Here is an 18359-nt window from a genome sequence, read left to right on the forward strand (position 1 = left end):
CTATTTTCTGAAGTCAAGAAAATGAAAGTTGACATGTTAAACTTGAAAACGAAAGTCGCCTTTGCATTGGTCGATAGTCAGGGACTCGGTGGTCACGTGCAAAGGTCACCCGGTCAAAATGTATGCTCGGGGACATTTCTTTTTTTTTGCTAATGGGGAGATAATTTTCAGCATTTTCTAACGATTTGAAAATACTTGGGCTTTACCATGTCAGCTTTTAATCTACTAAAACATATTTGAATAAACACTAGCTCTAATCTAATCCCACAGGAGTTCGTAACGGAGCAAGGGAACATAGATATTTTTGGAACTTCGTCAAATCGTTCAAGAGGTCTTTTTGGATGTTGTCTGAAAGTGTCAGTATATGCCTCGGATGTAAGCTATTTCCGTATTTGTGAGCTGCATACCTAGAAATGTTTTCAAAATGAATTTCGTGTAATAAATACGTTATAATACGTTTTATTACGTTACAGGTGCGGACCTCATCATGTATATCTGCTATATTTTTGGGAAAAAAATAACAATTTCGTTTACCTTTCTAAAGAAATTACAAATCAATATATTTATTTCAGGAATCATGAACGCATCTCTTGAGTGTTACATATACAACAGCGCTATTTTTGGACAATTTATCATCTACAAATGTAAGACCATTACCAGGTAAGTTAAAGCTGTTAAACGTAAAAATATGCTTAATTTTATTTTTAAAATCGTTGTATAATATATATCACAGTGGTTTATAGTTTATGCTGTAGGGATTATAAAATGGATTTGCTTAGTTTTTAATGCAGATTTGTTTGCAGATTCATGATGAAGTAAGTTAATTCAGACAGACAGTATTTACGATAAAATCTATAAGAAGATTCTTTGAAAGAACAAAGTCAAGCAGAATATAGCAGACTTTGTTTGATTGAATCTATGCATGAGAAGTTATGATAAACGAACCACCCCCATGCCCTTAGCAAGGCTCAAAGGTAATTATGTTGCACAGATATATTGAAAGGTAGCCGTGATCCCAAAGGACCAGGAAATAACTCACAAAACCCGCTATAAAGACTCAATTTATAAGGTAGTTGATTTCTCATTCTCCCCTTCTTTAAGGCGAAATTTTTGGTTTTTGCGCGTTGTCGCCTTTTCGATTTGTCGTGGGCGTCAGGATAAAAATTTGAGATTGAGAATACGCCAAGATTAATGGAAAATCACAACGCGAAATAGCGAGATTTTTAAAAGCCTCCCCTTTTCGCCTTGTCGCTTTGCCACCCGGGACAAAGCGTAAAGGCGACAACCCGACAATACAAGACATCTCGACTTTTCGCTATATTGCCTTCATGTAGCGTATGCGCTGTATAAAGTATACATTCGTTTAGGATCATTTTAACCCGAGTATCCAGGTATTAACTCATGGGGCATGGTTCCTGTCACATCTCATAACAATGATGGGCGCATGCGCTACAGGAAGGCGACAAAGCGCTTTGTGGCATTCCGGTAGCGCATACGCCAAAGAGAAAAGACAAAAACGCAGTATTCCAGAAATCTCGCCTTTTCGCCCTGGCGCCCGCGACAAAGCGAAGAGGTGACAACGCGCCAAAACCAAAAATCTCGCCTTTTCGATTTGTCGCGGGCAACAAAGCAAATTTGCGGAGTTGGCAGCCATCAGCCACCATACAATAATTCCTATTGCAAAATCTATAGAAAAACAAAAATCTTTGCCGTTCACTGAATGCAGTAACATTGGTATATTGTGAATGATTCATTGTTTTTCTTATACAGCACCTTCTTTGTTATAAGACTTCTGCTAGGCTAATGTTTGTGATACATGCTCAATGTAAATTGAGAGAAACTTTATTTTTCAGTCTATGTAAACACATTGTTGGCCTCGTGCTTTAACGGCTGGTATCACAATTTAATGCCTTGTGTATGTTATATTACAGGTTGAGTTTTTGTACAAAAAGTAATCTGAAGTGTAAATGGTGTCAGAACAATAGCCAGTCACACTGCATTGATAGTGAGAAAAGCTGCAACACTAGTGTAAACTTTTAATTTCATTATATCAATGATACAACAACATATTTCTGTTTTGATTTGATATAGAAATCTACTTTTTAATTATATTATCATATATACTTAGGATACTTCTGTTACACAAACTATTATATCTAGATTTCTTTTTAGACCACATTAGCACGAAATGCTCAGGTTGAGGTGTTTAGTATTCATACAAAATGCGTAGTCGGAACAAGTTTACTACCTTTTTATACCAACACTTTCCTAAATCTGGCCATACATTTGATCAGGAAACAATGCAGCCAGTAGAGCAAATCGTATATGATATAAATTCCACATCTAGTTTTAAAATTAAAGCCAGACATGTAGCAGAATTCATATGGATTAAAAATTTACAGTCACCGTTTCCGTTGGGCTTAAATGATAATAGTTATCAGGAAGGTAATATCTCTAAAAACCCTGATATCGATATCTTTTCTATTTTAAATATTAGGAAACGTAAATCTAGGTCTCATGGAATTAGACGCAATGGTAATTTTCAGTCTCTTAAACAGCTAGACGAGGAAGCGGACCAGTATGTTATTCAAACAGATCCGTTTTACACTGTATCATATCTTATTCAAAGTTACACACAACACGTTCTCCGTCCACATATTGACACCCAGTCTGACCATGAGAGACATTTTCTTAAAATTTATTTCATGAATAAAAGTATTGACCTCATCGATGTACCCAGTATATTTCGTGAAAAACGTGTTATTGATTCTGTACCTAAATATTTCAGAAACTCCGAAGTTCTTATTATCTGTTATAAATATAAAACACATGTAAGAAATGTTATATTCAATTACAATATAATTGTTTCCGACTTAGATGTTCAAACAAATACCCCTTCTTACTGCGAATGTAAAACCTCAAAGTCCAATGCATTTACGTCTTGGAAACGAACTATTTTTAACATTGTTGATTCTCGAATAAATTTTTATCAAACAAATGAACACCTACTTCCACCAAAACCCAAGTTTACTTTAAGACATTTGAAAAAGGAAATCCAAGAATTTCATTCTAAGTATGTCTTGGTTCCAGCAGACAAGGCGGCCAACAATATTATCATCATTTGACGCCTACATTATATTAATATTTTACAAAACGAACTAAATAGCACTAAAACTTATACATTGAGTCCTTCTGTTGAAAATAATTTGGTCACTGATCACATCACTGAAGTTTCTAATTTAAAAGTTTGTATAGACGATCAACAAATTAAACTACAAACCATGTACTGGATTCCTAAATTGCATAAACAACCATATAAAACTCGCTTCATCGCTAATTCAAGCTCTTGTACCACTACAAATATTTCAAAACTATTAACATCATGTCTAACTGCTGTGAAAGCCCACATGAAAAGATACTGCGATAAAGTATACGAAAACGCTGGTAAACACTTATTTTGGTCGATTAAAAATTCTGGCGAAATCCTGGATAGGTTTAAAATTAATAATTACAAGGTATATACAGTCAGTACATACGATTTTTCTACTTTGTATACCATTTTACCACATAACCTAATAAATGACAAACTAACTGCCCTAATTCAAAAGACTTTTGCCAGAGAGAATGCTACATTTCTCGCTTGCAATTTTGACAAAGCTTTTTTTACTAGCAATATTATAAAACATTATACAATGTGGACCTGTGACGAAGTTTGTAAAGCCCTTTCCTTTTTATTGAACAACATTTACATCAGGTTTGGGAATTCAGTTTTTAGACAAGTAATTGGTATTCCCATGGGAACAAATTGTGCACCTCTTGTCGCAGATTTGTTTTTATATTGATATGAAAGAGACTTTATGTTGAGCCTTTCTCCAGATACGCAGGCAGATATTATAACTGCATTTAATAATACATCACGCTATCTGGATGATATTCTTAATATGGATAATCCGTTTTTTGGTCAGTTGGTGGGTACTATTTATCCTAGGGAGCTTCAGTTAATTAAAACTAATAATTCGGATACTGATGCTTCATTTTTAGATTTACATCTCTCTATTTATGACAATATTATACATACCAAAATTTATGACAAGAGGGATGATTTTAATTTTAGTATTGCAAATTTTCCCCATTTGGATGGGGATGTACCTCAGGCTACATCTTATGGGGTATATATTTCTCAATTCGGTTTGCCAGAGCGTGCAGTCATGTCAAGCATTTCAATGAACGTAATCAATATATTACAAGTAAACTTCTTCAGCAAGGCTACCGTTATTACAAATTGCGTAAATATTTTGCTAAATTTTACTATCGCAATTCTGATTTAGTTTCAAAATTCAATAGTAATTTAAAGACACTTCTGCGAGAAGGTATTTCTAAACCCATTTTTTATGGCGATGTGGTTTACAAACTTCGTAAGATCTTGGGTCATGTATTTGGTGAAATTATAAAACGTTTTATTAAAAGAGGTTACGACCCAACTGTTTTGAGACATACCGCATGTTTAGTGTTCAACCCGTTTACAGTTGAACACTACGCTTCCCTCTTTGATTGTGTCTGACGGAAGAGGGGGAGGACTCTATGATAAGCAGTTTTTAAATCCTACCAGGACTGAACTGCTTTGATATTTGTCGTCGGGCCCTGAAGGATGTTTCTCTTGTTGCTCTGTCTTCTGAAAAGGCATAGAGTACATGGATTTTTGGTTCTTAAGGTTTGCTTTTTATATGTTTATACACGAGCATTTTTGTGTTTTACATGCCATGCCTTTTTGTTTCCATTACGTGTGTTAGAGATTCACCTGGAGGGGATTACTTTTATTTACACTGTCCCGTGTCTTTGGAACATGGTGGGGCAGGGTTCTAGCCAGGATTTTGTGAAGGCATGTTGCTGAAGGGTATTTTTGAAAGGAGCGAAGCCGATAAAGGGGTGGGTGCGGGAGGGGAACCCCCTCCTGCTGGTGGTGGGTGCGGGGGGGGGGGTAGTATGGGGGCCACCCCCAGAAAATTTTGTATTACTGCAACTCTTTTGGTGCATTCTGGTGCATTTCAGAGTGAAAAACACAGTGTTATTTTCAATGTTTAATAAGCATCATTTACATGCTCAACAAGAACAAATAGAGATAATGTGTCATAAAAAATTCATCCGGAGTTTATTTGCTGAATGACAATGTAAACTTAACCATTTTAAGTTTCTGAAAATGTTCACTATTTATTTTACTTACAACAACACAGTTTTAGCACTGCACATTAAAGTTTCAGTCTTCTGTTCCTGTGGAATTTATTTGCTGAATGACAACGTAAACTTATCAATCTTCTGTACTTGGCGTTATCCCCCTTCTCCAAACTATTTAGAACATCCACTCCTAATGTCTTAGCTACATCAACTAAAGGTTTGTGTTTGGTAGTGTGGGGAATTTCCTCCATCAAGGAAAGTAAAGCAGTGTCATAGATGCTGTAATTGCCTCACGGTTCACATGTAAGAGTGAGGTTGGGTGCGCACCATAAACCGGTTTAAGCTGCCCAGCCACTGCCCGTTCCAAGGCGGTGCCCCACTGTGTTCCTTTGTTTGTTCGTTTTTTCCTCATGTGTTGGCTTTGTGTGTGTGCGTGTGTGTTTGTGGTGTGCACGTTTTCGTGCTGTGGGTTTCGTTTTGGGGAGGCTGCGTTTTTGGTGCGTGGCATTCCCTGTTTGATACTTGTCTTTGTTTATTTTGTTATCATTCTGTGTCCGAGGTACCTCGACGGATGTCGTAAGTCGTCAACAATCTGACTGCTACAACTCATAATCTACATGAAACCTGGTGTGAATATTACCCTCAATTAAATCTTGGCGAGATTCTGAGATCAAAAACAAGGACACTAATTCAATAGAGAGGGAAAGCTTGTTAACGCTCTAGTGGCTGCATTTTCTACCTCATCTTCATAAAACTTTGTCAGAATATCTTTCTTAATGACATAAATGAAAACTATGTCAGTTTGACACGTATGTCTCGGGTCTTAATCTAGGTCACTAGATCAAATTTTAGAAGAAACTTGTTAGCACCCTAGAGGCTATTTTTACTTAATTATCGTAAATCATTATCAGAATGTTTATCTCCATGAAATATAGAATAAGGCTGAAAATGGATTACCTGCAGTAAAAAAAAACTAGTTCACCAGGTAAAATCATAAAAAAAGACCTCATTAATATATAGACGCCACATTTTCCATTTGATCTTTATAAAAAGTAATGTCAGAATATTTGACTCTACTAAATAAAGGTCAAGTTCAAATGTGGGTTACCTAGGATCTTAAAGTAGGACAAATCATAGACAAAAATTTCTTACACTCTAGAGGCCACATTTTCATTTTGATATTCATAAACCTTTTCAGAATGTTTGTCTCTATTCTATAAAGATTAATTTAAAACTGGGTTATCTTACATCTTAAACTCGGTCACTATGTCAAGTCATTGAAAAAGATTGTTAACACTCTAGAGAAAACATTTCTGACTTGATCTTCATAAAAAATTGTCAGAATGTTTGCCTCAGTAAAATGGGTCAGGTTTGAAATTCTCTTATCTGAGAGATTTCAGTAGTTCACTAGGTCAAATCGTAGAAAACCTTTGTTAACACTCTAGAGGCAAAATATTTCTACTCGATCTTAAAAGCAAACTTTTTTCAGAATGGTTATCACTATGAAAAATAGGTAAGGTTTAGATTGGATTAACTAAGTCAAATACTAGGTCACAGTATCAAGTCATAGAATTATATTGTTAACACTCAAAAGGCCATATTTTCTGTCTGATCTTCATGAGACTTGGTCGGATATTTATCTTATATGAATAAGGTTAAAATTGTAACTGGGTCACGTTGGAAAAACTAGGTTATTAGGTCAGATCGTAAGAAAATCTTTGTTAACTTTTCAGAGGCAACTTTTTCAACTTTATCATCATTAATCTTTGTCAGAATGTTTGTCTGTATGAAATCTAGGTAAAGTTCAAAATTTGGGTCAGAAACTGTGTTGCTAGGTCAGATCATTGTAAACTTCTATAATGATGAACCTGAATAACATAAAACATTGTCAAAATGTTTGTCTCTTTGAAATCTAGGTCACATAACAGGTACAACCCCACATATTTTAGGCGAAAAATAACTCTCAAATTATCGATAAAAAGCGAGTATTATTGACATAATTTTTTGCAGGATTCTTATAAATAACCAAAAATGTTATGTAGAATGTATTAGACCGTTGCAACGTTTTTGACGTAATACAGAAACTTAACATCCTTCTTGTATTTGCTAATATCTAACTTTTTATCATTTTTCAGTGTCATATATATATATATTCTATGCCAACATTGGTGGCAGCGAACATGTTGAAAAATTACAACCAAGCTGTGTTTTCAACCAAGCTATGTTGGAGTAGTTTTAAATACTATGTTATTTGAGGAGGGATGGGTGTTAGAACTAGGTCAGCTGAGCGATAGAAGACCTTAGGGTCCTCCTGCTTATTTTTCGTTTTACTTTCAAACTTTATTTACTAAGAAATAATGTTACGTGTCTCTAAGACATTTATGTCCATATATTCGTCTGATTGGCCGGGCATATTAATATTTTCTGCTTAAGGCTTATGTAAGAAAATATTCTTTTCAGGGTGTTGAAGTAAAGGCGGGTGAATGTCCCCGAGTCACAAACTATACAATGATCTCAGATGACAGCAGTATGCGAGACTCTAACGGTATCGTGCACATTTCTCGAGATAGAGACTATGAAATTATTATCGCTGGCATAAATTTAAAAGGAGTATGTATCATATGATTTATTTATGTTCTCTTATCCGTATCTGGTTTATTTTTTTTTTATATATTTTATCTTCTTTAGCGCACCTAGGAGTGGAAAAAAAATGAAAGGAATATATCTACGTTGTTCATAGTGAGCTGTATGTACAGACTATCAGTACGGCATCAACATATCCTTTAAACATTCTTAAAACAACGTGTCTGAATTTCACCAAATTTGATTTGTAGCATCCATGACCATTCTCTAGTGCGTTTAAATTGTTACAATTGGTGTCTGTAATGATAAGACCAAAGTTAAAGATAAAGCAAAACCTATAAACAACTTGTAATTAATTATATTATTTCTTCGTTAGGCATGTTCCAGGCAAACATTAATTCATATTGCTTGTATTTAACATTGAAATTATTAAAGAGAGGTTCAAATCATTTGCGTTCAAGAATATATAGTTTTACTGTAATGCCTTTAAACGTGTGGAAATAGTTTGCACCACCACAAAATTCAATATAACAGTTATGCAACAGAGTAGATTTTGCAGAAGAGCACATATCTCGTAGTTATTTTAACCAACTATAAACGTATAATAAATGCTACGTTTCTTCTGTTGTAGCTGACTAGAGAGCAACATCTTCAAAGTCAGCTATATTGATCACTTCCCGGCCATTCTGTCTATCAATATTTTCTACAAACAATGTGTTGATATATCTTTACTGAACCTATTTAGTGGAATTCGATGAAAGTTAGATGTTCTCTCTGGTTGTCATTTTCTAACGATTCGCAAGCGCTTACGCTCTGCTGCATATAGGGCATTTCACGATGTCAGAAATGTCTTGAAATTTTGGCTTTCATCCCGTTTCTTGTTAAATCCTTTATTTTGCACGTAGATAAAACGATCCTATAAAAAACTGCTTGCGAAAAATATGTTATTCTTTTACGATGATTTAACTTAAAACAAGATTTCAATGACCGTGTCTCCCATACAAAGATATTGTTCTTCTATTTCCGCATTCTAACGGCTAACTTCACGAGCCTAAACGAAGTAGGAAAATAAAACGGCAAGAAAACACTAAATTTACTCTGGAAAACGATATCTATAGCTAGAGGTTATAATCCAACTTGATTCAATTACGCTAGCGATGTGGCAGCCATTTTGTTTTAATCAAAATTAATATTGAAAAATTATTAGCAGGATATGGAATAGACCCTGTCTCCACGTGACGTCTATTGCCCAATAGAAAAGCAAAAAAATAAAAAAAAATTGTAGAAGATGAGATAAACATGAATATCGACATTGGATATTAGTTCTGTAGGCTTCCTGTTCGTCACTTGTGTAGTACGAAGGGTAATATTTTGCATATACATACCATTACTTATATCATTTATATTAATGTCTAGCTATGTATCTTAAGTATTGTTTGTTCTTTCTTCAGGCAGGGTCAGTGACTTACAAATGCAAGATCATATCTGACACGCAAACTTTGTGGTTTAACAATACACAATTCAAAGAAGGTGGCAGCATCGCCTGTAAATTTTTTAAGGTTTGTTTCATATCTATACCGATAAGGTGAATATTTAATAACAGGGCATTTCAGCGATATTTTACCATAGAGTGATTTTTGATACTGTTCGTCAATGAAATTATATATATTGCATTTATGATAAACAATGGAATTTACTTACCTTATATCAAGTTTGATAATGGACGCTTTTCATGTTTACTTGTACTTGATTTATGTAATAAATTGAAAATACATAGCAACCATATAATATAAGTTTTTAAAGAGCACGTGCCGTGTAGATTAACACCTTTGTAGTATATGTTCATACGATAAATGTTGCATTAGATAGCTCACGAGTACGCAGATAGTAAACAATGTGCTTCAGCAGTATTCTGACAGATGTGAATCTTTTTCATGTTTACCAGTAATGATTACGAATGCATGTCGCAATTGCCGTAATATCCAAGTCGCCTAATCATTAATGCAAATGTATACTATGTTACATGTAATTGTTTACATATGCATAAATCAGTTAATTTAGTACTTTTAAATAAAACAGAGAAGCGAAATCAATTGTTTGAGAATTAAATTGTATAGATAATGTATAATTAAGCTGATGTTTGTTTCCTTCCGATTTAGAGCTGTTTTTCCTCCGCAAGGAAATGCCAAGTTTTATACTAAAATCAGATTCGGATAATGAATAATTTCAGACACAACGTCTTATATCAAATTATAACTCTTAACTTTTCTAAACGTTTTACACTTAAAACCTTAAGAAAAAGATGTGTTTTTGTCTGAAGCCTAATAACGGCACTGGATTTGAATGTTTGTCCTGTGTCATTGTTATATATGCATGTTCAATGTCTTTTGTCCTATCTAAGCAGGAATTTAGATTGCAGATGTTTCCTTCAGGATGATATGTTTACAATATCAAGACATGTAGATAGACTCAAAGCAGCCTTACAGGTAGTATGGGGCGATTCTCTTTTAGGTGATACACTACCAAGTAAGTGACTTATATATAGGATTTAGTAAGTAGGTTATGAGCAGTAAACCCGTCACTTTAACGTCAGTGGTCCTGACGTCATCCTGTTTATCATAAGCATTTAACGATCTTAAGGCATAAGGCACATTACTCAAACACGTATTTACAGCGTAATCGATTGGCTTAAAATAATTGTAATCGGTTAACTAGATTATTCAGACAATACGTTTCACGATGAAAACAACGTTCGGCGTTTCTAATCACGCGCCATTCGGATATACAATGATTGACCCCACGAAAATATTAATTACCATATTTTCTTATTTATTGAATCATTAACTATATTTAGATGATATGGTCCCATAATGAGTAATCTATTCTTTACTTCATAAGCTATATTTAGATAAAAAAAACTATAAAGTTGCAACAATACGTACTTATTGTCAATAAAACTGGAAGCAGTATTTGTCTTTGGACCTAAATTTACTCGCGTAGATCCTTACTTTTTGGTATCCAAAATGGCAATGAATAAATTTCGACGGTAATAAATAAAGTCAAGGAGACGTTCTAATTGGTCAGTATAATACGCAACAGCGATCTGACTGGTACCATAAGTACCTTATGACAATATGCTTCTCTTAGCAAATGACAAAAAGTTCTATAAATAACGATGACAATATTTCTACAAGTAGATCGAAAACACCATTCTAAAAATAAACCACCAATCAGGAATCACGCCGAATATATATAAATACAGTTTGTTATAAGACAGTTATCATTAACAAAATGAACGCCATCGACTGCGCATCTCTCAACCAAAATATGGAATATTTCGAAAACCGACTTTAGACGTTTGAAACTTATCCGAAACCAATGCTTCCTGATAAATACGAGCTGGCAAATGCGGGGCTGTTTTACAGCGGGAAAGATGACGTATGCGAATGTTTTCGATGTCACGTAAAGTTAAGCGTTTGCGAAAGAACGGACTTTGCCTTAAAACAACATTATAACTAGTCTCCAAACTGCAAATATATCAAAATAGTTGGCGCTTCTTAACGAAAACAAACCGGATATGGATTTAGTACCACACTGGGAGCCTTTGGAACAACAACACAACCCATTAGCGGGTTTGTAGCATTCAGTTCAACAACTACATGTCCGAATTTGTTCATAAATATTAAAAGCTTTACGAGTAACACGACATACTAATGAAAATAAATAGGCTTGTATTTGTATTTATGACTGCTACTTTGTTAGAGAAGTGTTTAAGAATATCTCAGAACTACGGAACAAAATATGTAGAAGACATTAGAATTACGCATAATTTGTAGTCTACCTATGAATTACCTTTTAAACATGCGTTTTGGTATATATTGTCAATAAAAATAACTAACTGATAACAATATTTGTCTTCTTTATATTTGACCATCATTACACTCGCGTAAAATATAACATTGTACCCTTATTTAATAGACGGCTATAGCGGTATCAAACACTTAATAGATCTTTACACTTTGGTATCCAAAATGGCAATGAATAAATTTCCAAGGTAATAAATACAATCAAGGCGACGGTCTGATCAATATAATACGCATCGGTGTTCTGACTGGATACCACACATTCTTGAATCAGATAAAGATGTTTTTCTCCACCATGGAGCATTAAATGCGTTAATCGATGCTTCAGTCCAGAACTTACACTGGTATATTTACAGCAAATAAAGCAGCTTATTGTGTACAATACCAGCAAAAATTTATATATGAAAACATATCGAAGTGACATCTATAGCAGTTGAAAAATGCGGAGTAATAAAAATGATTACTACTTCTTTATTGAGACAAATCGCTTTTTCTATATCAATGTTCTCGTGTTTTTATGCCCCCGAAGGGAGGTTTATTAATTTTCAACTGTCCTTCCGTTCGTTCTTTAGTTCGTTAGTTCGTCACAACGTTAACTTTTTGCATGAAGGCACTTTACTCGCGAACCACTGCACCCAGGACCTTCAAACTTCACGTGCTGATAGTACTTATTGAGTGCACAACCCCTACTGACTTTGGAGTCACCAGGTCAAAGGTCAAGGTCACAAGGGCCAACGTTAACATTTTGCATGAAGGCACTTTACTCGCAAACCACTGCACCCAGGACCTTCAAACTTCACATGCTGATAGTACTTATTGAGTGCACTACCTCTTCTAACTTTGGAGTTACCAGGTCAAAGGTCAATGTCACAGGGGCCAACGTTAACTTTTTGCATGAAGGCACTTTACTTGCGAACCACTGCACCCAGGACCTTCAAACTTCACATGCTGATAGTACTTATTGAGTACACCACCCCTACTGACTTTAGGTCACCAGGTCAAAGGTCAAGGTCACAGGGGCCAACGTTAACTTTTTGCATGAAGGCACTTTACTCGCGAACCACTTCACCCAGGACCTTCAAATTCCACGTGCTGATAGTACTTACTGAGTACAGCACCCCTACTGACTTTGGGATCACCAGGTCAAAGGGGCCAACGTTAACTTTTTGCACGAAGGCACTTTACTTGCGAACCACTTCACTCAGGACCTTTAAACTTCACATGCTGATAGTACTTATTGAGTACACCACCCCTACTGACTTTGGGTCACCAGGTCAAAGGTCAAGGTCACAGGGGCCAACGTTAACTTTTTGCATGAAAGCAATTTACTCGCGAACCACTTCACCCTTGACCTTCAAACTTCACATGCTGATAGTACTTATTGAGTACACAACCTCTACTGACTTTGGGGTCACCAGGTCAAAGGTCAAGGTGCTGCGGGGGCATTTGTCACCATTAGTGACAGCTCTTTTTTAAACCTGACCTCTTGTTTTGAAAGCCTCGAGTTTTTATCATTTTCTTATTTATATACATTAAATGTACAATGTTTCGTTAATGCCTGATTAATATTTGTAAATGACTGTTCAGTTTTTCACATCTTGATCGTTTCTTTGTCATGGTCGAACCTGTTTTTGCACAATAACACGTAATTTCCCATAGGGTCCGTTTACGTTTTTGTTACCGTTGTTTTAAAAAGTGTTCAGACTGTTCCATAAAGTGACACTAAAAGTGTTATTATCGTGTTAATTTTTTTTTCTTATTCGTGTTTAAAAAAAAAAGAAAAACTGTAACCCGTGTTTTAATTTCTGCCACTATTTTTTCATGAAATAAAATTATGTAAGAATACGTTGTTTTCCTTTCTTTATAAGAATTGTCAGTGTAACCATTCCCTGTTATTAGTCAGTAAAAACCGTAAGAATATGACATACAGAGCCAACCAACGAAACGTTTATACGTTTTCATAAGTCTAAGGATGAAGAAAACCAGTCAAACGGAGAGAGGTGGCACGTATTAGGAACTCGCCTCCCGTGAACTACAGGTATGAAAAGTTTAAAACGAAATCTACTTTTAAACCGATAATTAATCTTAGTTTTTATTAAACCGTTATTTTTGCACTAATGCTAGAGCCTTTCTCAGCGGGGATTTTATATACGTAGTGTTGTCTAACTTGCTGAAAATAGGGTAAGAGCGAGGTTGGCATGCCCTAAACGCGTTTAAACCCCCAGTTTCCTTTATATAGATTACTGACCGTTCCAAGGCGGTGTCCCTATTTTCAACTGGTTTTTTGTCTGTCTTGTATTGTCTGTTGCATATGTTTTCTTGTATTGTCTATTGCGTATGTTTTTTGTTTGTAGTAAGCGGGTTTTCCTCCTTACTCCCTCTATTACCCCTTCCTTCCTTTCCCCTTGCAATTACGCTTTTTTTGCCTTCCTTTATGTAATCCTAAGATGGTACACTTTCTGTCTTTTCCTACTTGTGTGGGTGTGTTTGTAGGCTTGTCCGTAAATAAAACGGTGCCCTACTGTTTTTTATGTGTTGCTTGTTCGTTTTTCTATATTATTTAGTTGGGTGTGGTTGCGTGTTCATCTTTGGTACATGTGTGTTTGCGCTATTGTGGTTTACGTTGTAGAATGATTGTTATTAAGGAACGTGGTTTTTCCTTTACCTATGCGTCCTTGTTCAACTTTCCTCCCCCAACCCCCTCCACCCCGACCCTATTTTGCCCCTTACCATTCCCTTCCCCTCATTCTATGTTTAGTATTTAGCATAAATAAATATGTACTTGTTTGATGTTTGAAGCAACTCGTCTGAAATATTTTTCCATTACAGCTTCTTTTTGTTGTGGGCTTGCTTTGCGGGTGCGTGGCTCTAGGGTTGTGTGTTTAGTACTCTGTGCTTCCGAGAAGTCTACCCTTAGATTTTATCTTTTGTTCTTATAGTAAAATTTTAAAATAATTTAAATCTTAGTGTTTATATACCATATATACGAAATCTTACTTTTCATCCGTTTGTAAGCATATTATTTCAACGTTATAATATTAGAAAAGTCCAATAATTTATATGCGTGTACATTTGACAATTTATTATGTTCCATACATGTTAGACTACATGTAGCATTGTGATTCTAATTTCAGCTCGTTTCTTGCTGTTATAACTGACACAATCATAATACGAATTATTCAATGACATAGTTTTAACTTAAGTATAAATACTTGATATTTTCTCAAAGGATAATACAATGAATATTATTAATTTCATAACCGATTAATTACTTAAGTCTACTAATTTACTACTAATGTTATATGAACTTGTGGTCCAACCGTTTTACCTTTCTAAGAATGTTTTGTATATTTTCTGTATAATTATTTACATTGTATATGTTGTCATAAAATGGAAGGAATGAAATATGTTTAAATCATTACTTAAGTGAAAGATTAGCCTATTCTAAATGGATCTGTATTTTTTTACATAAACAGAACAAACAAATATGCCAGTGAAATAAGCATTACAAATCATTTTCTCTCAAATTGTGTCAAAATTCTTAATGCCACAGCTTAATACGATATCAGACGGTTTATTACATCTGTTATTATAATCACTCTTTATAACCCGATGACTAATTTTTAACAACAAACGGATACCTCTTAGACTGTAAATGTCAATTAATTGAAATTAACCTCCATTATGCATTACATTGACAGTTTGTCTCTACCTTTTATTTTCCGTGCATAAAACTAGCACGTGCGCCATATGATATGACATTTCACATGTATACATTACTGAATCATAAATAGAAATAACGCTTTGTACCGGCCACCTGTTAACTGTCGACATGCCGTAATGCTGTTGAAAAAAAACGGGACTGTATACACGAATATTGTATGAAAAACTTGACAATTTACTACCTTGTATAATTACGATCTCGCCAGATTAAATAAAATATTCGATGACACATGAGTCTCAAAGGATTAAAATTACTTCAATAAAAATAACTTTTATCGCTCGCCAGGATTGAAATCAATTTCTCTCCAACGCGAAAACTTGTCAAAGTACTTAGATATAACAATATGAAACAGTACCCAAAACCCTGCAATCATGCATACAGTATTATAAAACGATACATTAAATGGGCAGTGTCCATTAAAATCTTGTTTAAATTGTGATAATTTGACCACATTTAATTACAAATCGTGTTTTCTCCGAAGATTTACCGCTAACTGTACTCGATTTTTATGACCTGGACACGCTAGTGTAAGAGAATATGACCATTATGAGTGATTTTGAGCAAGTTTTTCTACTCCCTAGAGATTTTTTATTGTTATATAAAACAATTTGGAACAAATATAGCGATGACAGACATACTTCAAAATTATAAAAGACCGTTTTACGTTATTTCATTAGTCCCTTTCTTTTTTAGTGCCAAAAAGCGGTTCAATTTTTGTGAGAATTAAACGAGATTATTTTGTGAAATAATCATAATTGCAGAACAGAAAATGTAATTCCAAAAGGTCTCCAACTGAAACTAAAAGTGAATGTTGGTCGGGACGCAAATGATCTTCAGAACACTATAGATGACCTATTGTTTCAAGTCAGCGGTGATATTTGCGACCGAATCATTGATAATAATCTACGCCGGTCTCGTGAATATGGTCGTATCATGGAAGAAACAAGGACTGAGATGAAGAAAATTATGAATAATAATGAAGTATTTAAAGTGGACGCTGAAATCTGTCAAAAAACAGAAAAGAAGAAAAAATCTTGTCAAACATGAAAAAAAAACCCTTATTTTCCTCAAAACTTCAGTGGAGAAACCAGGAGAAACAATCATCATTGTTGATGATAAAGATACAGGCGTAAAATATACTACTGTCATCAATGATCGACAACGGCGTCCATCTAATAAAAAATTGAAGAACACGCAAAAGAAACCAAAAATGCAAAACCGATCCAAGCCGTTTAAAACTCAGTCTAAGATCGACAACAGAGTTGCTCAAAATCCACCCAAGACTAATACTTCCGGTGAAAGACATATACCGTCAAATTAATCGCCCTCAGACAAACAAGAAACGAGAAAGACCCGGGCACCAGGAAATCTTATAGAGAGGCCGTGAAAAGCGGGGCACAAATACCAGTGAATACCCAAAATCTCCAACAAACATTACAAACGCTAGCAACAGTTGTAAAGTACCTTATTACAGCAACAACAACTGTAGAAAAAAGCGTCAGCGACGTTTCATCCTGGTTCCCGACAAGAAAGGAGGCTTCGGAAGATACAGAAAGGGAAACTCACGGTATTGAACTTATCATCAAAGCAGCTAAGTGATGATGACTACATACTTCTTGGTAAGAGACTTAAATTTTGTCCAGAAACTAAGTCACATGACACTATTAAACTTGCAGAGGATATTTTCAAACTTAATCGTAGACTTAGACTTAAGGAGTATTTTACTAATAAGTATAAAAATGATGCAAATAGCAATTATATTGGGGAAATAGTTGAGACAATTATCGCGATTTTCCTTTTTTCAATAAAACTGAATCAACTTCCTCGCCCCCCCCCCCCCCCCCCCCCCACCCCACCCCCACCGGGCGGGATACACATTTAGAATTTTACATAACTGCAGTAACTGAAGAAATATTGCAATCTCAGAAAAGTACCAAACGCTATAGTGACATATCAAAGGCTGAATTGGATTCCCTGCAAAATCACTCACAAGATAAAGATATTATTAAAAGGCAGATAAATCAAATACTGTCGTAATTATGAACACAGTACACTACCGAAATGAAGTGTTGAGACAATTTAATAACGACACATATTACGAGAAATGCACGGATGATCCTACAGATGCAATACGGCGTAATATTTCCGACTGTTTGGAGGACTTGGAAAGGACAAACAGTCATATTCATAATGAATTCGATACATTTCCAGCGGACATTCGTACCCCTTGTTTATGTGTTCTGCCTAAAATTAATAAAGTCCAGACATCAGTTTACCTATATAGTACCCTGGCATACCTATCGTCTCAGCGTGTAATTCGCCAACTACGAACATTTTTAAGTACAAAGACTATGTACTTAAACCGCATATGATTAATTTGCCGTCATACATGAAAGACACTACTGACTTTACCAATAAAGTGAAATATTTGAAAGTCAATAGTAAAAACTCATATTTGGTAACACTAGATGTATCATATCTTTATACTAATGTCCCACATAATGACGGAATCGGCGCGTGCAAGTATTTTCTACAACAGGACATCCATAACAGCAAATTGTCGACTGAAGAAATTTCCCATTTGCTGAAACTTGTACTTGAAAATAACCACTTTAAATTTGGCGACAATTATTACCTCGAAAGGACGGACACGGCTAAGGGTAGTTCTATGGCACTAGCCTATGCTTCCCTGGTCACGGGCAAGTTTGAACACGATTTTTTTTCCAATCCCGGACATCAAACCAACACTGTGGTTAAGGTTTCTTGATGATGTGTTTATGATATGGGACCATTCGCTTGACGATCTGCACTCATTCAGCAATGAAATAAATAGTTTCCACCTGAATATCAAGTTTAATCGCACCATGTCGAACAAATCCGTTTCCTTCTTGGATGTTCAAGTATCGAAAAGTACGCTACAAATTCGCTACAAATTGAAACATATATTTATGTGAAAGAAACAAGCAACCATCAGTATCTCGACTACACTTCATGTCATCCGAAAATGTGCAAGGACG

The 18359-nt window shown here is 35.2% G+C and overlaps 1 protein-coding gene across 1 annotated transcript in view; it reads left to right on the forward strand.

Moving 5' to 3' along the window:
• Positions 1 to 572: 572 nt before the first annotated feature.
• Positions 573 to 18359, forward strand: part of LOC128552635 (plexin A3-like) — a gene marked incomplete at both ends in the record, with an annotated part of 69627 nt that continues 51840 nt past the window's right edge. The window contains 5 exons of the mRNA XM_053533675.1: positions 573 to 660; positions 1932 to 2028; positions 7633 to 7782; positions 9207 to 9314; positions 10188 to 10281. Of these exons, the coding sequence (XP_053389650.1) occupies positions 573 to 660; positions 1932 to 2028; positions 7633 to 7782; positions 9207 to 9314; positions 10188 to 10281 (537 nt within the window). The remainder of the gene's footprint in view (positions 661 to 1931; positions 2029 to 7632; positions 7783 to 9206; positions 9315 to 10187; positions 10282 to 18359) is intronic.

The sequence above is a fragment of the Mercenaria mercenaria genome, unplaced genomic scaffold, assembly GCF_021730395.1.
Source record: "Mercenaria mercenaria strain notata unplaced genomic scaffold, MADL_Memer_1 contig_2977, whole genome shotgun sequence".
In the NCBI taxonomy this organism is placed as follows: domain Eukaryota; kingdom Metazoa; phylum Mollusca; class Bivalvia; order Venerida; family Veneridae; genus Mercenaria; species Mercenaria mercenaria.